Source organism: Salvelinus namaycush, chromosome 7 (assembly GCF_016432855.1).
Source record: "Salvelinus namaycush isolate Seneca chromosome 7, SaNama_1.0, whole genome shotgun sequence".
Lineage (NCBI taxonomy): Eukaryota > Metazoa > Chordata > Actinopteri > Salmoniformes > Salmonidae > Salvelinus > Salvelinus namaycush.
Window position 1 is genome coordinate 49,216,920 of NC_052313.1, and position 16,378 is coordinate 49,233,297.

General features: G+C 42.0%; 1 protein-coding gene across 3 annotated transcripts; it reads right to left on the reverse strand.

Annotated features, from left to right (window-relative positions):
- Window positions 1-6,786: 6,786 nt before the first annotated feature.
- LOC120051348 (inositol-3-phosphate synthase 1-A-like) lies at window positions 6,787-15,919 on the reverse strand. 3 transcript variants are annotated; one of them, XM_038998173.1, is made up of 11 exons: window positions 15,648-15,919; window positions 11,379-11,494; window positions 11,135-11,296; window positions 10,043-10,175; window positions 9,505-9,698; window positions 9,232-9,381; window positions 8,931-9,146; window positions 8,511-8,675; window positions 8,211-8,324; window positions 7,917-8,134; window positions 6,787-7,747 (listed from the first exon to the last, which is right to left on the reverse strand). In XM_038998173.1, exons 2-11 carry the CDS (start codon window positions 11,490-11,492, stop codon window positions 7,558-7,560), a joined length of 1,656 nt encoding a protein of 551 aa, XP_038854101.1. In that variant the 5' UTR covers window positions 11,493-11,494; window positions 15,648-15,919; the 3' UTR covers window positions 6,787-7,557. The 3 variants fall into 3 exon arrangements, with proteins under 3 accessions (XP_038854101.1, XP_038854100.1, XP_038854102.1); XM_038998172.1 differs by having other exon boundaries at window positions 11,379-11,501; XM_038998174.1 differs by lacking the exon at window positions 11,379-11,494.
- Between the last annotated feature and the right edge of the window lie 459 nt (window positions 15,920-16,378).

The window sequence follows — 16,378 nt, forward strand, 5'->3', positions numbered from 1 at the left end:
GCTCAGGTCCTCCGAGAGAGAGAAAGAAAGAAGACAGAAAGAGAGAGAATTAGAGAGAGCATTCTTAAATTCACACAGGACACCGGATAAGACAGGAGAAATACTCCAGATAATACAGACTAACCCTAGCCCCCCGACACATAAACTACTGCAGCATAAATACTGGAGGCTGAGACAGGAGGGGTCGGGAGACACTGTGGCCCCATCCGACCATACCCCCGGACAGGGCCAAACAGGCAGGATATAACCCCACCCACTTTGCCAAAGCACAGCCCCCACACCACTAGAGGGATATCTTCAACCACCAACTTACCATCCTGAGACAAGCCTGAGTATAGCCCACAAAGATGTCCGCCACGGCACAACCCAAGGGGGGGGCGCCAACTATAACATTTCTCCCCTGTGTGAACAGTCTGATGGTATTTTAAATGGCTATGGAAGGCAAAGCATTTATTGCATATTGGACACCTATATGATTTCTTCCATGTGTGTATGGTCTTATTAATTCTAAGGCCCTGTGATCGAGTGAAGCATTTTCCACAGTCTATGCAGGAATATAAGGTTTCTCCAATCTGTGAGATATCATGTGTATCGTTAAATTTAGTTTCTGGTTGACGTATTTGCCACAGTCTTTGCAGCAATATAATTTCTCTCTTGTATGTATCTCTGTATGTTTCGCCAAGTCTTCCTTTCTTTCAAAACATTTGCCACAGACTTTACAGTAATTTGGTTTCCTTGAGTGCACACTTGGAATGTCTGGTGAAGCATACCTTCGTTCTGTAGCATTTGCCACATTCTTCGCAAGGATGCGGTCTTTCATCTATGTGACTGGTTTAATCATATTTGAAATTGCTCACTATGACATTTCAGAGTTTCCTAATTCCTACCAGCACGTGAATGTGGCATACGTCATTCAGTGACAAACACATCAAGAGCTGTAATTTGGTCGTCACTAGCGTCTATGGCCGCAGTCATAAACCCTGCCCATTTCTACAATTTATCTTCTGAAAATGTGATTTAAAACCTAACCCTAACCTTTTTTTACCTTTATTTTATCAGGGAGTCAGACTGAGACCAAGGTCTCTTACAGATGAGCCCTGAATTACATAAAATGCAAGTAGAAAGAAAAACCTGGTCATAAAAACCACATTCATCAGTAATACGGTGCTCAGTTAGTTTTCTCAATTGCCCTAGAAGCAACAGAGCATACAATTTAAGAACATTTTGAAGATTGTTCCACAAATAAGGTGCAAGAAAGATACATCTGCTTTTAGTTAACTCGGTTGAGACCAAATTCATTTCCAGACTTAGCCATCCCTGAGACTGGGTGTAGCAACTAGTATGTCTAAAGTTTAGTAATGATGTTAGGTACAGTAGGCCTTTTTGTAAAAGGGCTTTTATAAATGAAAACATAGCAATGTAGCAACCTACATGAGGGCCAATGAACCTTCTGGTAAACAATGCAGTGACGAATACTAAAATTGTCGCCCGTAATAAAGCGCAGTGTGCTATGATAAACTGCATCTAACTCATTTAATGAAGTGGCAGCTGCGTTCATATATATGATGTCGCCATAGTTTACGACCAATAGGAACGACGACTGAGTAATCTGCTTTCTACTTTTTTAGCGATAGGCAGGACCTATTTCTATAGAAGAAGCCCATTTTTATAGAGAAGAAGACCATTTTATTTTCAGCTTCTTAACTAACTCCTCAATATGCTTTTTAAAAGACAGCTTTTCATCAATCCAAAAGAAGAGTCGTTTTTATATGGCTAAAGGAGAAGGATTACCATATTTGTTGTCTTCAGAAAATTCATTCCAAATCTTTTGATGTGTGTGGCCTGGGAAAAATAATGGGATGGTAAAATCTATTTCAGTCATGGGTTAATAAAAAATTCAAAAGTTTTAGTGTTATTATCCGATTCAAAAACAATTTGGACCTTCAGGTACAATCCGTTAAATCAGATCCTCAATGAAGATGGATTGCCTTGAATATGCTACTGGATAATGAAGAGTTATGGCTCATACATTTATATGGACCGAATAATGATAATCCAAGCTTCTTTGAAAATATTTATAATAATCGAATTAGTCTCCTTAGAAACAAATAACTCTATTGTAATGGTAGGGGATTCCAATAGATTTTTTAAGTACATCAATTTTAAAGGCAATCATATTACTTATCAACTATCACCCTCTGTCTCTCAAAGAGATTCCGAATATTATAGACACGTTAAGAATTTACGGATATTTGGAAGCTTAAAAATGCAGATCTCGTCAAATATACTTGGAGGAGGCTTAATCAATCTAGTCTGATAGATTTTTTTATGGTATCCTTGTATATGGTGCCAAAAGTGAAAAAAGTACCGATTGAGGATCGAATGCGATCCGACCATCATTTTATAGCCCTCTCTATTGGAAATTTAACCAGGGTTTATTGACTGACTACTTTCTTAACAAAAACAAAGGAATAACATACTTTTTCTTGCACAATACAGGTTCAGTGTAGGCACGTATGATATGGGATGCCTTTACGTGTGCCCTTAGAGGCAATTCAATTACATTTTCATCCCAAAAACGGTATCCGTCAATGGTGTAAATAAAAGTAATACAGAAGCACTGAATAATCCAGACGCAAAACAAAAGGAGTTTGAGGAACTTATTCAGGAAAGATCGGTTTAATTTATCTAAAAAAACATCAAATTGGATGGAGAATGGCAAAAATGCACCAACCTTTCCCGAAACCTTCAATATAGAACTGCTACCAAAAATAACCTACAATTCTTTTTACAAACATGGAGAAATCCTTCTCACCAAATCCTTTCTTCAACCTCACTTGGATATTACAAAATGTATTCCCATCTCCCCCAAAAAATTATGTTAAACTATCTTCAACACAGTTTTTGGTGAAGGCATAATTACACATGATGAACTATGGTTGGCAATTGATTCCTTTCAGATGAGGAAAACCCCTCGTCTGAAGGCATTCCAATATAGATTTATCAAACTTATGAATTTCTGAAATAATAAATAACGGTTACTTCTGACAACTTTGAATTGCTAAGAGGCTTAAAACAAGGCTGCCCTCTGTCACCATATCTATTTCATTATGGCCATTGAATTGTTAACATTAAATTAATTACATAAAGATTAGGATGTCGTACGAACATGACGTTCATTTGTAATCGGTATCGGTTTAACTGAAAGAAAACAAATCAGTAAAATGACGGGGAAACAGCATTGTTTTTCTTATTAGTCAAGGTCTCCTTGATAACCATTATCCACATTTTACTATAAACTGACCACACTGATCAACACATTGTTAGGAGAGGGAGTCATGGGGTGTCTGTGTGTGGTATTGAGAAGTATTTATCTACCTAGACTAGTTCTGACTGCAGATCTGTGTGTGTGTGTGTGTGTGTGTGTGTGTGTGTGTGTGTGTGTGTGTGTGTGTGTGTGTGTGTGTGTGTGTGTGTGTGTGTGTGTGTGTGTGTGTGTGTGTGGTGCATATGTTCTGTGGTCCTGTGTGTTTGTAGAGCCAGGGTGGTAGGAGTTATGAAAACAACATTACCCAGAATACACCTCTCTCGGGTCATAGGTCGAACCCTTGGGGGATTGTGGGAAGGCCTGGCTGCGGTGGAGAGCGGATATAGGAGAGGAGAAGTGTGTGTGTTTGTGTATGATGAACCTGACTTAAGACGGGAAGATGTGTTTGTGAGTGATGTCATAGCAACCGTAACTTTAATATTGCAGATAGATTGTGGCTTCTATCAATGTAATTGTCTGTATCATTTCCAATCCCCCATATATTTTTTGAGTAAATAAACTCAGCAAAAAAGGAAACGTCCCTTTTTCAGGACCCTGTCTTTCAAAGATAATTTGTAAAAATCCAAAAAACTTCACAGATATTCATTGTAAAGGGTTTGAACACTGTTTCCCATGCTTATTCAATGAACCATAAACAATGAAGGGCCTAAAAGTTAAGGGATTAAAGACAAAAGTACCAATGTATGCTATTGACTCAAGTTCTCTTGAGTCCTCAATCTTCAACCTTGAAGGGGCTCATTGAGGACCTGGATAATTCCTCCAGTTTCTCTGGTCTTAAACCCAACTACAGTTGAAATTGAAAATGTACATACATTTTAGCCAAATACATTTAAGATCAGTTTTTCACAGTTCCTGACATTTAATCCAAGTAAAAATTCCCTGTCTTAGGTCAGTTAGGATCACCAATGTATTTTAAGAATGTGAAATGTCAGAATAATTTATTTCAGCTTTTATTTCTTTCATCACATTCCCAGTGGGTCATAAGTTTACATACACTCAATTAGTACTTGGTAGCATTGGCTTTCAATTGTTTAACTTGGATTAAACGTTTTGGGTAGCCTTCCACAAGCTTCCCACAATAAGTTGGGTGAATTTTGGCCCATTCCTCCTGACAGAGCTGGTGTAACGGAGTCAGGTTTGTAGGCCTCCTTGCTCACACATGCTTTTTCAGTTCTGCCCACAAATTTTCTATAGAATTGAGGTCAGGGCTTTGTGATGGCCACTCCAATACCTAGACTTTGTTGTCCTTAAGCCATTCCAAGCCACAACTTGGAAGTATGCTTGGGATCATTGTCCATTTGGAAGGCCCATTTGCGACCAAGCTTTAACTTCCCGACTGATGTCTTGAGATGTTGCTTCAATATATCCACATAATTGTCCTGCTTCATGATGCCAGGCTATTTTGTGAAGTGCACCAGCTATTTTGTGAAGTGCACCCACAACATGATGCTGCCACCCCCGTGCTTCACGGTTAGGATGATGTTCTTCGGCTTGCCAGCCTCCCCATTTTTCCTCCAAACATAACAATGGTCATTATGGCCAAACAGTTCTATTTTTGTTTCATCAGACCAGAGGACATTTCTCCAAAAAGTACAATCTTTGTCCTCATGTGCAGTTGCAAACCGTGGTCTGGCTTTTTTATGGAGGTTTTGGAACAGTGGCTTCTTCCTTGCTGAGCAGCCTTTCAGGTTATATCGATATAGGACTCATTTTACTGTGGATATAGATACATTTGTACCGGTTTCCTCCAGCATCTTCACAAGGTCCTTTGCTGTTGTTCTGGGATTGATTTGTACTTTTCGCACAAAAGTACATTCATCTATAGGAGACAGAACGTGTCTCCTTCCTGAGCGGTATGACGGCTGTGTGGTCCCATGGTGTTTATACTTGCGTACTATTGTTTGTACAGATGAACATGGTACCTTCAGGCATTTGGAAATTGCTCCCAAGGATGAACCAGACTTGTGGAGGTCTACAATTTTTTTGCCTGAGGTCTTGGCTGATTTCTTTTCATTTTCCCATGATGTCAAGCAAAGCGGCACTGAGTTTGAAGGTAGGCTTGAAATACATCCACAGGTTCACCTCTAATTGACTCAAATGATGTCAATTAGCCTATCAGAAGCTTCTAAAGCCATGACATCATTTTATGGAATTTTCCAAGCTGTTTAAAGGCACAGTCAACTTAGTGTATGTAAACTTCTGACCAACTGGAATTGTGATACAGTGAATTATAGTTTAAATAATCTGTCTGTAAACAATTGTTGGAAAAATGACTTGTGTCATGCACAAAGTAGATCCTAACCGAGTCCTAACCGACTTGCCAAAACAAACTATAGTTGACAATAAATTTATGGAGTGGTTGAAAAACTAGTTTTAATGACTCTAACCTAAGTGTATCTAAACTTCCAACTTCAACTGTATATTACGGATTGGGTCTCTAAAAGATACAAACTTTAAATTGCCATGTGGTCACCCGATTTTAAATGGGCGGATGGTGAAGTTGATGTGCTTGATGTAACATATCCTGGAAAAGTTGAGCGATCTTGCAACTAACTTCGATCAAAAGCAAAATAGATAGAATCTTGAAACAGTGGAAAGGGAAACGCCTATCCATTTAAGGGAAGATTTCCCTGATTAATTATCTCGTGATATTGCAGTTTACATATTTATTCCATGGCTCTACCATCTCCAGGAGAATCCTTTTTCAAATCATGGGGGGGGGGGGGGATTCACCTTATTTGGAATGGCAAACCAGATAAAGTTAAACGAGCATATTTATGACCAATATAAGTTTGTAGGGTTAAAACTATTAAATATTACGGCATTAAACCTCTCTTAAAGCCTCCATTGTATCTACATCCAAATTGGTTTTCTAGCAAGCTACTAAGAGAGGCCCATCCTGTTTGAGTGGGCTCTTAGCCTTTTTGCATATTAAAACCTTACATTTTTGTTGGATTCACAATGGATCCCTGTTTTAAAGTATTCTCCTTTTTAAAGTATTACAATTTCATCCTCCAGAAAAGGCAGATCTAATTTTACAGCAAATAATATGGTGTACTGATAGAGAAAATGTACTGATAGAGAAAGAAAAAAACTGTCGTCAAAAGGTTTGACAGCAGTACTGTATAAAAATTCTAGTCATTTGGGAAGAGGTTTTTGATGTCCCAATACCTTGGCATCGGGTCTATGAACTGACATACACAATCCGTTTGTTTCAATTTAAGCTATTACATAAAATACTTGCTACAAAAATAATGCTCAATATATGGGACATTGAACAGTCAGCCTTTTGCAGACTCTGCCACGAGGAAGCAGAATCACTAGAATATATTTTCTGGTTCTGTCTATTGGTGGCTCACTTTGAGTCAGGTCCAGGGATGGTTGTTATGTCATAATATCAGGAACATGGAAGCTGTATTGTTAAGAGATCGTGTTTTTTCAGATCAGTCAATGGGAAATATGATTATACTCTTGGGTAAAGTATTTATTTTTTTGGCAATATCGGTAGAAATGTTACAAGGACTCAAAAGACATCATAGTAAAATGGAGGGATGTATTGCAAAAGGAAATATAAAAATGGCATTATACTGGGAAAGATGGGTTAATCTGTGGACACTGGAGGGTTGGATTTACGATCAGAATGAATGGTGGATTGGCCGCTGTGGGCGAAAATCCAGCACTTGAAGGAGAAATTAGAAATATATGTATAATTGTTTAAATACAGGTATCGTAGATGTGAGCGAAAATAGCTGTAAGTAGCAGAAGAAGTATTGTTGTCCGTTAGTTTACTCCAAGCAGGGTAGGGATGGTAGGGTAACATTGCATTTTACATGTCATTGGAACAAATACAAGAACAGAGTTTGGTTAAGTTTGTATGTATGAGCAATACGAGTCTAAAACCACAGAATATTAAACTGGTCATCCAAAAGTTACAATGGTTTGTGCCAATTTTTCCTACTGTATGCATCTTACACAAATAGGCCAAATAAAACATGATCATACAGTATGCTGTATAAAGAGTTTGGCTAACTTTCTATGGATCTAATTTAACTGCACTGTATATAAGTATCTGAATATGTAATATTGTGTAACCCCAGGAAGAGTAGCTGCTGCATGTGCAACAGCTAATGGGGATCCTAATAAACTAAACTATGGATGTAATTGTTTCTCTATGGCTGTGGACACTTCTAGAATCTTCCCTATGATGACAGAGACCTAATCTGCAACCATTATCCAATCGTTGCCTCTTTCACCACGTGTGCGCAGACACCATTCTGTTGGGAGGCGTGGTAACCGGTGCTTAGGACCATCTTGGTAGCCACATTGTCGTAGATACGGTTGTCGTGGCGAGGCAGGAAGCCCCTCTGCAGCTTGTGCTCCAGGTGCATGTGGTTCTGAGGGGGGAGACCAAGGCACGCTCTGAAAGGGAAAAGGGATACCTAGTCAGTTGCAAAACTGAATGCATATAACCACAGAGACCAGCACAACATTTTATTGGACAATAGAGACAGGAAGTTCAGTAACAAACATTACGATTGATGACCACTAAGACAAATCCCTAACAAGACAGGGTGGTATGTGTTCTGACCTCATGATGTTCTCAATGCAGGCTCTCTGTCTGAAGTAAGCATTGACCAGCGGGGCCCCAGGGGGAACAAGGGGAGCTTTACACATGAAGGAGAGGATAGCCAGGACACTGTGGAAGGACTGGAAGGTCTCTGATCCTTGGGGCCGAACACATACACGCTGACACAACTCTGTGAGGAGGACCAGGTCCAGGATGATAGGGCTGGCTAGCAGAGAGTCCTGGAGAGAGACACCTTTGTTAGAAAAATCAGGTCGAGGTGTAGGTGTGTGTGTGTGGTGTGTGTGAGAGACTCACCTCACAGGTGTTGTGCATTGCGATAGTGTTGGTTCCTCCCATCATGATCTCAGAGGTGTATTCATCCATCGCCCTCTTACTGTCCCCCACATACGGCACATACTTAATCACCACCTACACACACGCAGCAAGACAACTGAGTCAAGTTTTTCTCAAGAAAAACTACAAGTACTTTCTGCCACTTAGTAAAACAAATGCAATTGATATCTACCAGGTATGAAAAAACACACACACATTCAACTCTTAACGCAGATCAGGTTTCTCTGTGGTACACGCACACAAAAACACCCGCAAACTTACACAGTGGTCAGGTTTCTCCCCTTTGTGGTACAGTATAGGGTTGGAGTTGACCATGTCATCCACCACATTGCTCTTGGAGATCTCCTTGGAGCGGAACTGCTGCGGTGCTGAGAGGTTCATACCATCGTTGTTGCCAAGGTGATTGTAGCTGACAATGGAGGTGGGCTGTCATGGCAACAGACGGCAACACGTTATTGTACAGTCTGGTATTAACCTAGTGTTTACACACATGAAATTGCTCTTATACCTTGGTGCGATCATTGTAATAACAGTGTTAACATGTTGTATAGTAATTTAGAATAACTTAGTAATTGTATAATTATGTACTTCGTCATTATACAAGTGGAACGGGGACTGTTCATATAACAGAAGTCCGATTAAAGTGAATGAAACATCAAATGGACTGGGTCGACCTCTCACCTTGATCCCAGCACTGATGAGGAAGTCGACCAGGACTGACTTGATCTTTGTCTGACCAGACTTGAAGTCATCTCCTGCTATGAACACGTTTCTCTCCACAGCCAGCTCTATCGCCCCAGGGACAAACGTGTTCTGGGGAGAACCGTTAATGTAGGCACAGCCCTCCAGGATACTGGCTACGGCAAACAAAGTAGAGGGAGACACCTCCCCACCTGACTGATAGAGACAGAGAGAGTGTAAAAGAGAGAGTGAGAGAGAGTAAAAGAGAGAGAAAGAGAGAATAGATCTGTCAGATCTCTACCTGTATGGCAGCCAGGAGATTCTTGGCCGTGTCGTTGACCCCGGCTGTGAGGTCACAGAAACGTTCGGTGTTGGCCGTCCACAAAACGATGACCTTCTCCACACCGCTTGAATGCCGGAAGTCCTGAATGTCTGCTCTGATCTGCTCCACCTGGAGGGAGAGAGAGAAGAATCACTACTCAGACAGAGACACATAGGGTCTATGGGGTAAGAGATAAGGGGTTAGGGGACAGGGTGTACGAGGCGCACACACACTACTTGGGATTGGGCGTACCTGTTCAGCCATGGTCCCTTTCAGAACGTTGTCTGCTCGGCCCGCCTGGTTGGCAGCTATGAATTCTGGGATATAGATGGAGGCTCTGGGTCGGAGGTAGTTCATGTGTGGGCGGAGCTTCTCCTGGAGGGACCAATCAAGGACCTCGGCTCTCTCCATCGCACTGCCCAGGTCCATGGATGAGATGTCCCAGCCTGACACACACTCTCTTTATTTAATTAGTTAGCTAACGTTTTACAAACCTAATGTCTCTTGAAAGAAAACCTGTCAGACAGGCCCAAAAGAACAGAGGACCAGTTAGACTAGAGGACCAGAGGTGTATACTGTACCTCTGCCTCCAGGGCAGTGCTGAATAATGGTGCTAGATAAACTGATAGAGTTAAACAGGAGGTTAAAAAACCAGCCTGACAGACATTCCACATGGAGCCTTTTACCTTCTCCTTCTCCACAGTGGCGCCTGAAGAATTGACCTAGGGTCAGCATTCCTTCTCTGATTACATACAGACACACACAGACATGCCCATACACACTCCTTTACCATCAAAGACGATATCATTAGGGTGCACCATGGGTAAGAGGTCACGGAACGGAATGTTAACTTCCTTTCCATCTGGCCCCGGTCCTAAACACACAGTTGAGGACTGGAAGAGGGAACCGTAGTAGTTGGCTTTCTGGGAAGGGGGAGGGGGGTTCGAAAAGGGGGAGAGGGTAATAAGACAGACAGAACAAAAATAAATAGGTATTGAATAATAAACACATTAAATCAGTGGTATTCAAACTTTTTATACAGGGACTCCTTTCCCCCCCCCAGAATTTCAGCCAACCCCACCCAAAATCTAATGACACAACCTTAATTTACCATTTAAAATGTATTTATTTTTTAAATTGGGATTTGTACATCAACAAATAACCTTCAATTCACTACATTTTCATCTCTCTTATCAGAATTAAGAAAACCAATAAATAAAATGCACTCTATTTTTCAAATGATCTTTCTCAAAAACGTTTTATATTATCCTATTCAGTAATGTTTACTTTTAAATTTGTTTTGGCGAACCCACTGCAATTCCCCCCGGGACCCCACTAGGAGTCGTGACCCCAACTTTGAATATCCCTGCATTAAATGGAGAATGATTTGAGGGATTCTTTCAAACAGGAAAAAAGAAAACTCACATTTGGGGAAGTAATGATGCCCAGTAATTATGCCCCGGGGCGGCAGGTAGCCTAGTGGTTAGAGCATTGGACTTGTAACCGAAAGGTTGCAAGATCGAATCGCTGAGCTGACAAGGTAGAACTCTGTTGTTCTGCCCCCGAACAAGGCAGTTAACCCACTGTTCCTAGGCCATCATTGAATATAAGAATTTGTTCTTAACTGACTTGCCTAGTTAAATAAAGGTAAAATAAAATAAAAATATAAGGTAAAGGACTGCCTGTGTTGTAAACATTAGTGTGTCAGTCAATGTTAAGCCCTTAACACTCCACGAAACCCATCATATCAGTGTGTGTGTGTGAACCCATCACTGTATTAGGGGTATAATGAGGCTCTGCATCAGGGAAGAGACATGTCTTTGGAAAATAGGCCAAAAAACAGTTACAAAGTTGGATCAATGAGACACACACACCACCTTACCTGTTCTCCAGTTTTGGTTTTCCAGGTGAGTCCCAGTCTGTTGGCCAGGACAGCAGCGGTGACGGTGGTCCCATTGTTTCCTCCCCAGCCAACTAGCATCACCCCCAGCTTGGGGACACGTCGCTCAGTACGGAACTCAAGCTCACTAACGGACGGGGTCACCTGGAGGGGTGGAGTCGAGAGAGTTACACAGTTAGAAATGAGATAGATGATGCTGGTGTGTGTGTGTGTGTGTGTGACTCACTGTGAGTGTGTCTCCGTCCCTGCGTACAGCAGTAGTATGGTAGCAGTATTGAGCCTCGATGTGTGTATCTGTGTACTTCACATTGGGATTGTTGATACGAATGTTCTCAGTCATGACTGCAGGCTTGAGAGAGAGTGACAGAGGCAGAGAGACAAAGAGAAAGAGTGATAGAGAGTGCAACAGGAGAGTTAGGGGAGATATTAAGACAGCCTAGGAGTTATGGCTTCATTTATTTATTTGAATAACTTAATTTCCACAAATATAATTTAAAAAAAATAACATTTGAAAAATAAGTATAGACTGAATAAATTGATAAGGTAGCTAACGATGCAAATAAAAAAAAAGTTAGCTAACTCGCTTAACATTGACAATATGGTCAAACTATCTACATTAATAAGTTTAGAGGCTAATTGTCAAAAGCGTATTTGTCATCTTTTGGTTGAAAAGATGAAACGTTAGTGGTGAAACGTCACAACTGGAGTAACAACATTTTCTCAGAGATTCTCACTTGAATTCAAGTGAAACTTCTCAGTCGGAACGCTGCACTTTCGATAGTGATACGCTACAAGCCACGACTGTAAAGTTAGCAGCAATAGTCGAATCAGCGGTTCGCCTTCAAAATAAAAGTCCTGCATTGAAACTGATGCAAACTGATAAATAGTGGAATCATGCCACAATTGGACTGGATAATGGTGAACATGGTTGGAATGTCGTTATAATTTCAACAAAAGACAATAATTAATTAATTTTAGAATATACAGCAAAATCAGTTGAAATCACACTGTGGATGTAGGCCCAATAGACTTCAGAATTGCATTGGGGCTTCAAATCAAATTTTATTTGCCCCTTACCCCGAATTGAACAGGTGTAGGTAAACCTTACAGTGAAAAGCTTACTTACAAGCCCTTAACTTGCAGTTTTAAGAAAATACCTTAAAAGTAAGAGATAAGTATAACAAATAATTAGACAACACAGTAAATAACAATAGTGGGGCTATATACAGGGGGTACCGATACAGAGTCAATGTGCGGAGGCACCAGTGTCGAGGTGATTGTACATGTAGGTAGATTAAAGTGTCTACACGTAGATAATAACAGAGAGTAGCAGCAGTGTGGAGGGGGGGGGGGGGGGGGGGGGGATAGTCTGGGTAGCCCTTTGATTAGCTGTTCAGGTGTCTTATGGCCTGGGGGTAGAAGATGTTTAGAAGCCTCTTGGACCTAGACTTGGCGCTCCAGTACTGCTTGCCGTGCGGTAGCAGAGAGAACAGTCTTTGACTAGGGTGGCTGGAGTCTTTGCCAATTTGTAGGGCCTTCCTCTGACACCACCTGGTATAGAGGTCCTGCATGGCAGGAAGCTTGGCCCCGGTGATGTACTGGGCCGTACGCACTACCCTCTGTAGTGCCTTGCAGTCAGAGGCCGAGCAGTTGCCATACCAGGCAGGGATGCAACCCGTCAGGATGCTCTCGAAGGTGCAGCTGTAAAACCTTGAGGCTCTAAGGACTCATGCCAAATCTTTTCAGTCTCCTGAGGGGGAATAGGTTTTGTCGTGCCCTCTTCACGACTGTCTTGGTGTGCTTGGACCATCTTAGTTTGTTGGTGATGTGGACGCAAAGGAACTTGACGCTCTCAACCTGCTCCACTACAGCCCTGTCAATGAGAATGGGGGCGTGCTCGGTCCTCCTTTTCCTGCAGTCCACAATCTCCTTTGTCTTGATCACATTGAGGGAGAGGTTGTTGTCCTTGTACCACATGGTCAGGTCTTTGACCTCCTTCCTATAGGCTGTCTCATCGTTGTCGGTGATCAGGCCTACCCCTGTTGTGTCATCGGCAAACTTAATGATGGTGTTGGAGTCGTGCTTGGCCGTGCAGTCATGAGTGAAAAGGGAGTACAGGAAGGGACTGAGCACGTACCCGAGGGGCCCCCATGTTGAGGATCAGCGTGGCGGATGTGTTGTTACCTACCCTTACCACCTGGGGGCGGCCCGTCAGGAAGTCCAGGATCCAGTTGCAGAGGGAGGTGTTTAGTCCCAGGGTCCTTAGCTTATTGATGAGCTTTGAGGGCACTATGGTGTTTAACGCTGAGCTGTAGTCAATGAATAGCATTCTCACATGTGTTCCTTTTGTCCAGGTGGGAAAGGGCAGTGTGGAGTGCAATGGAGATTGCATCATCTGTGGAACTGTTGGTGCAGTATGCAAATTGGAGTGGGTCTAGGGTTTCTGGGATAATGGTGTTGATGTGAGAGTTTTTGGCCCTACTTACTGTATATTAGAAACGTCTGTCTAAATTGTTAAAAATACAATTCTGACAAATGTAACAGACAATGGATGACGATATAAAACGTTGTAGCCTACTGGCACAAACAAATAATGAGTGGATATCGGGCATTTGTTGGAATTCAGGTATTTCAAGTTTTTGTCCGAACACTGTGAAAATAGTCAAATTCCCCATAGTCACTTTTTTTCCTGCCTGGCTCTAGATTACACCCATCTATAGCCTACATAGGCCTCATCAAGAGGTTCTGATCTCTTGGCCTAACGGTTAAAGCGGTTGTTTGACAGTCGCTGTACCCGGGGTGAAGTTGGTGTCAGATGTTTGTGGCGCCCTCGCAGAGGCAGGTACACGTGACCAACTGGGTACATACATCAGTTCAATGTCTATTTTTTATTAACATTTGGTTGAGTTGTCAACTAACATGAAATCACCAGAACATTTCACATAACATTGGATTTAGGTTAAAAATAAATTTTAAAAAATGGGTGAAAAACTAATTCTACATTGATGCCTTTTTACAAATGCAAACCAATTTTCCACGTTGATTCAACATCATAACATTTATTTTTGTTGAAATTACGTGGGGGAAAAAATGTTGATTCAACTAGTTTTTGCCCAGTGGGGAGGAACTTCGTATAGAGCATTGGTTCCCCACCAGGGGTACTAGGACCCCTGGGGGTACTTGAGAAGACTCGAGACCATAGGCATACTGGTAAAATGCACATGAGGGGGTACTTCAGGGGTACTCCGGGCAGAGCAAAATTAAGTTGGTGGTTTGGAAACTGAAAAAGGTTGGGAACCACTGGTATAGAGACGAGTGGGGACAGCTCTCCGGAAGGAAGTAATATAGTGTAACGGATGTGAAATGGCTAGCTAGTTAGCGGGTACGCGCTACTAGCGTTTCAATCAGTTACGTCACTTGCTCTGAAACCTAGAAGTAGTGTTGCACCTTGCTCTGCAAGGGCCGTGGCTTTTGTGGAGCGATGGGTAACGACGCTTCGTGGGTGACTGTTGTTGATGTGTGCAGAGGGTCCCTGGTTCGCCCCTTTGTCGGGGCGAGGGGACGTACTAAAGTTATACTGTTACATTGATGCTGTTGACCCGGATCACTGGTTGCTGCGGAAAAGGAGGAGGTTGAAAGGGGGGTGAGTGTAACGGATGTGAAATGGCTAGCTAGTTAGCGGGTACGCGCTACTAGCGTTTCAATCAGTTACGTCACTTGCTCTGAAACCTAGAAGTAGTGTTGCACCTTGCTCTGCAAGGGCCGTGGCTTTTGTGGAGCGATGGGTAACGACGCTTCGTGGGTGACTGTTGTTGATGTGTGCAGAGGGTCCCTGGTTCGCGCCCGTGTCGGGGCGAGGGGACGGTTTAAAGTTATACTGTTACAATAGCAACCTTAACCAATACCTAGCCACCTTGTCAAGAGGCTCGGATCTCTTGGCGTAGCGGTTCAACGGTATTGGCTTGATAGTCGCTGGGCCAGGGTTCGAATGCGGGTTTGGGCTACCCCCAAAATCGCCTGAGATGCAAAAACCCATTGTATTGCTTTGAGTCTATTTCAGCCATTACTGGAGTGTGTTTGAAAGGTCATTACTAAACGTTAACGGGGGGAAACTAATGGCACAAGCAAGATTGGGTTCGAGTCGACAGCGTAAAATGAACGCAATCGATCCAGTGACAACAGGCTACAGGAAACACAAAGGAAATTGATGGCTGAAAAGGAGAAATCCTCAGCTTGTCAGGTTTGACAAGCGAGTTAATGCTTATACACTGTACAGCATTACCGTTAGATTGTGAATGCATGACATGGAGTTTGAGGGTAATCGGTGACACCTACTGTAGCCTACAAAACACAATTCTGAATAGTAGCCTATGTATGCACAGATATTAGCATCGTAGCTCCTATTGCGGAACTTTGACAGTGGGAATTCACTTTAGTAGTAAAAAAAAAAAGCGCCTAGTACGCACTTAAAGCCTACGCACTTTAGTCTACTTACCGTGGAATACGTTGGAGTCAGGAGATGGAACTTTCTCTTCTAAACAACAGTGATAGGTTACGGACGGTTCTTCGTTGATTTGATAGCTTGCTTGTTTAGATTTTTCTGTTATATTTCATCTAATAGCCTAGTAAATCGCTCGTTCTCATGCGCAGCCCGACCTCTTCAATTCGTCAAGTGAGCCGAAGTGGAATGAAGGTGTGCTGTTCCAATATTGGCGTTGTGAGTGCCGGAGGATATCCCTTAGAGCCCGGTTCATTTATAGATAGCTTAGTGGCAGAGCCGGAATGGCTACTTGTAGGCAGAGGAGTGTCTATGCAAAATCCCGACATTTACATATACTGTTGAAGTCGGAAGTTTACATACACCTTAGCCAAGTACATTTAAACTCAGTTTTTCACCATTCCTGACATTTAATCCTCAAGAATTCCTTGTCTTAGGTCAGTTAGAAATAAAAGCTGAAATAAATCATTCTCTCTACTATTATTCTGACATTTCACATTTTAAGAGTGTGAAATGTCAGAATAATAGTAGAGAGAATTGTTTATTTCAGCTTTTATTTCTTTCATCACATTCCCAGTGGGTCAGAAGTTTACATACACTCAATTGGTATTTGGTAGCATTGCCTTTAAATTGTTTAACTTGGATCAAACCTTTCGGATAGCCTTCCACAAGATTCCCCCAATAAGTTGGGTGAATTTTGGCCCATTTCTCCTGACAGAGCTGGTGTA

What these genes read in the sequence shown, in the direction of transcription:
- LOC120051348 (XM_038998173.1), bottom strand. Translation starts at nt 11,492, where the DNA reads ATGACTGAGAACATTCGTATCAACAATCCCAATGTGAAGTACACAGAT. An exon ending in AAGGGACCATGGCTGAACAG is followed by an intron (nt 9,382 to 9,504) that starts GTACGCCCAATC and finishes CTCTCCCTCCAG; the next exon opens with GTGGAGCAGATCAGAGCAGA. An exon ending in TCATCAGTGCTGGGATCAAG is followed by an intron (nt 8,676 to 8,930) that starts GTGAGAGGTCGA and finishes TTGCCATGACAG; the next exon opens with CCCACCTCCATTGTCAGCTA.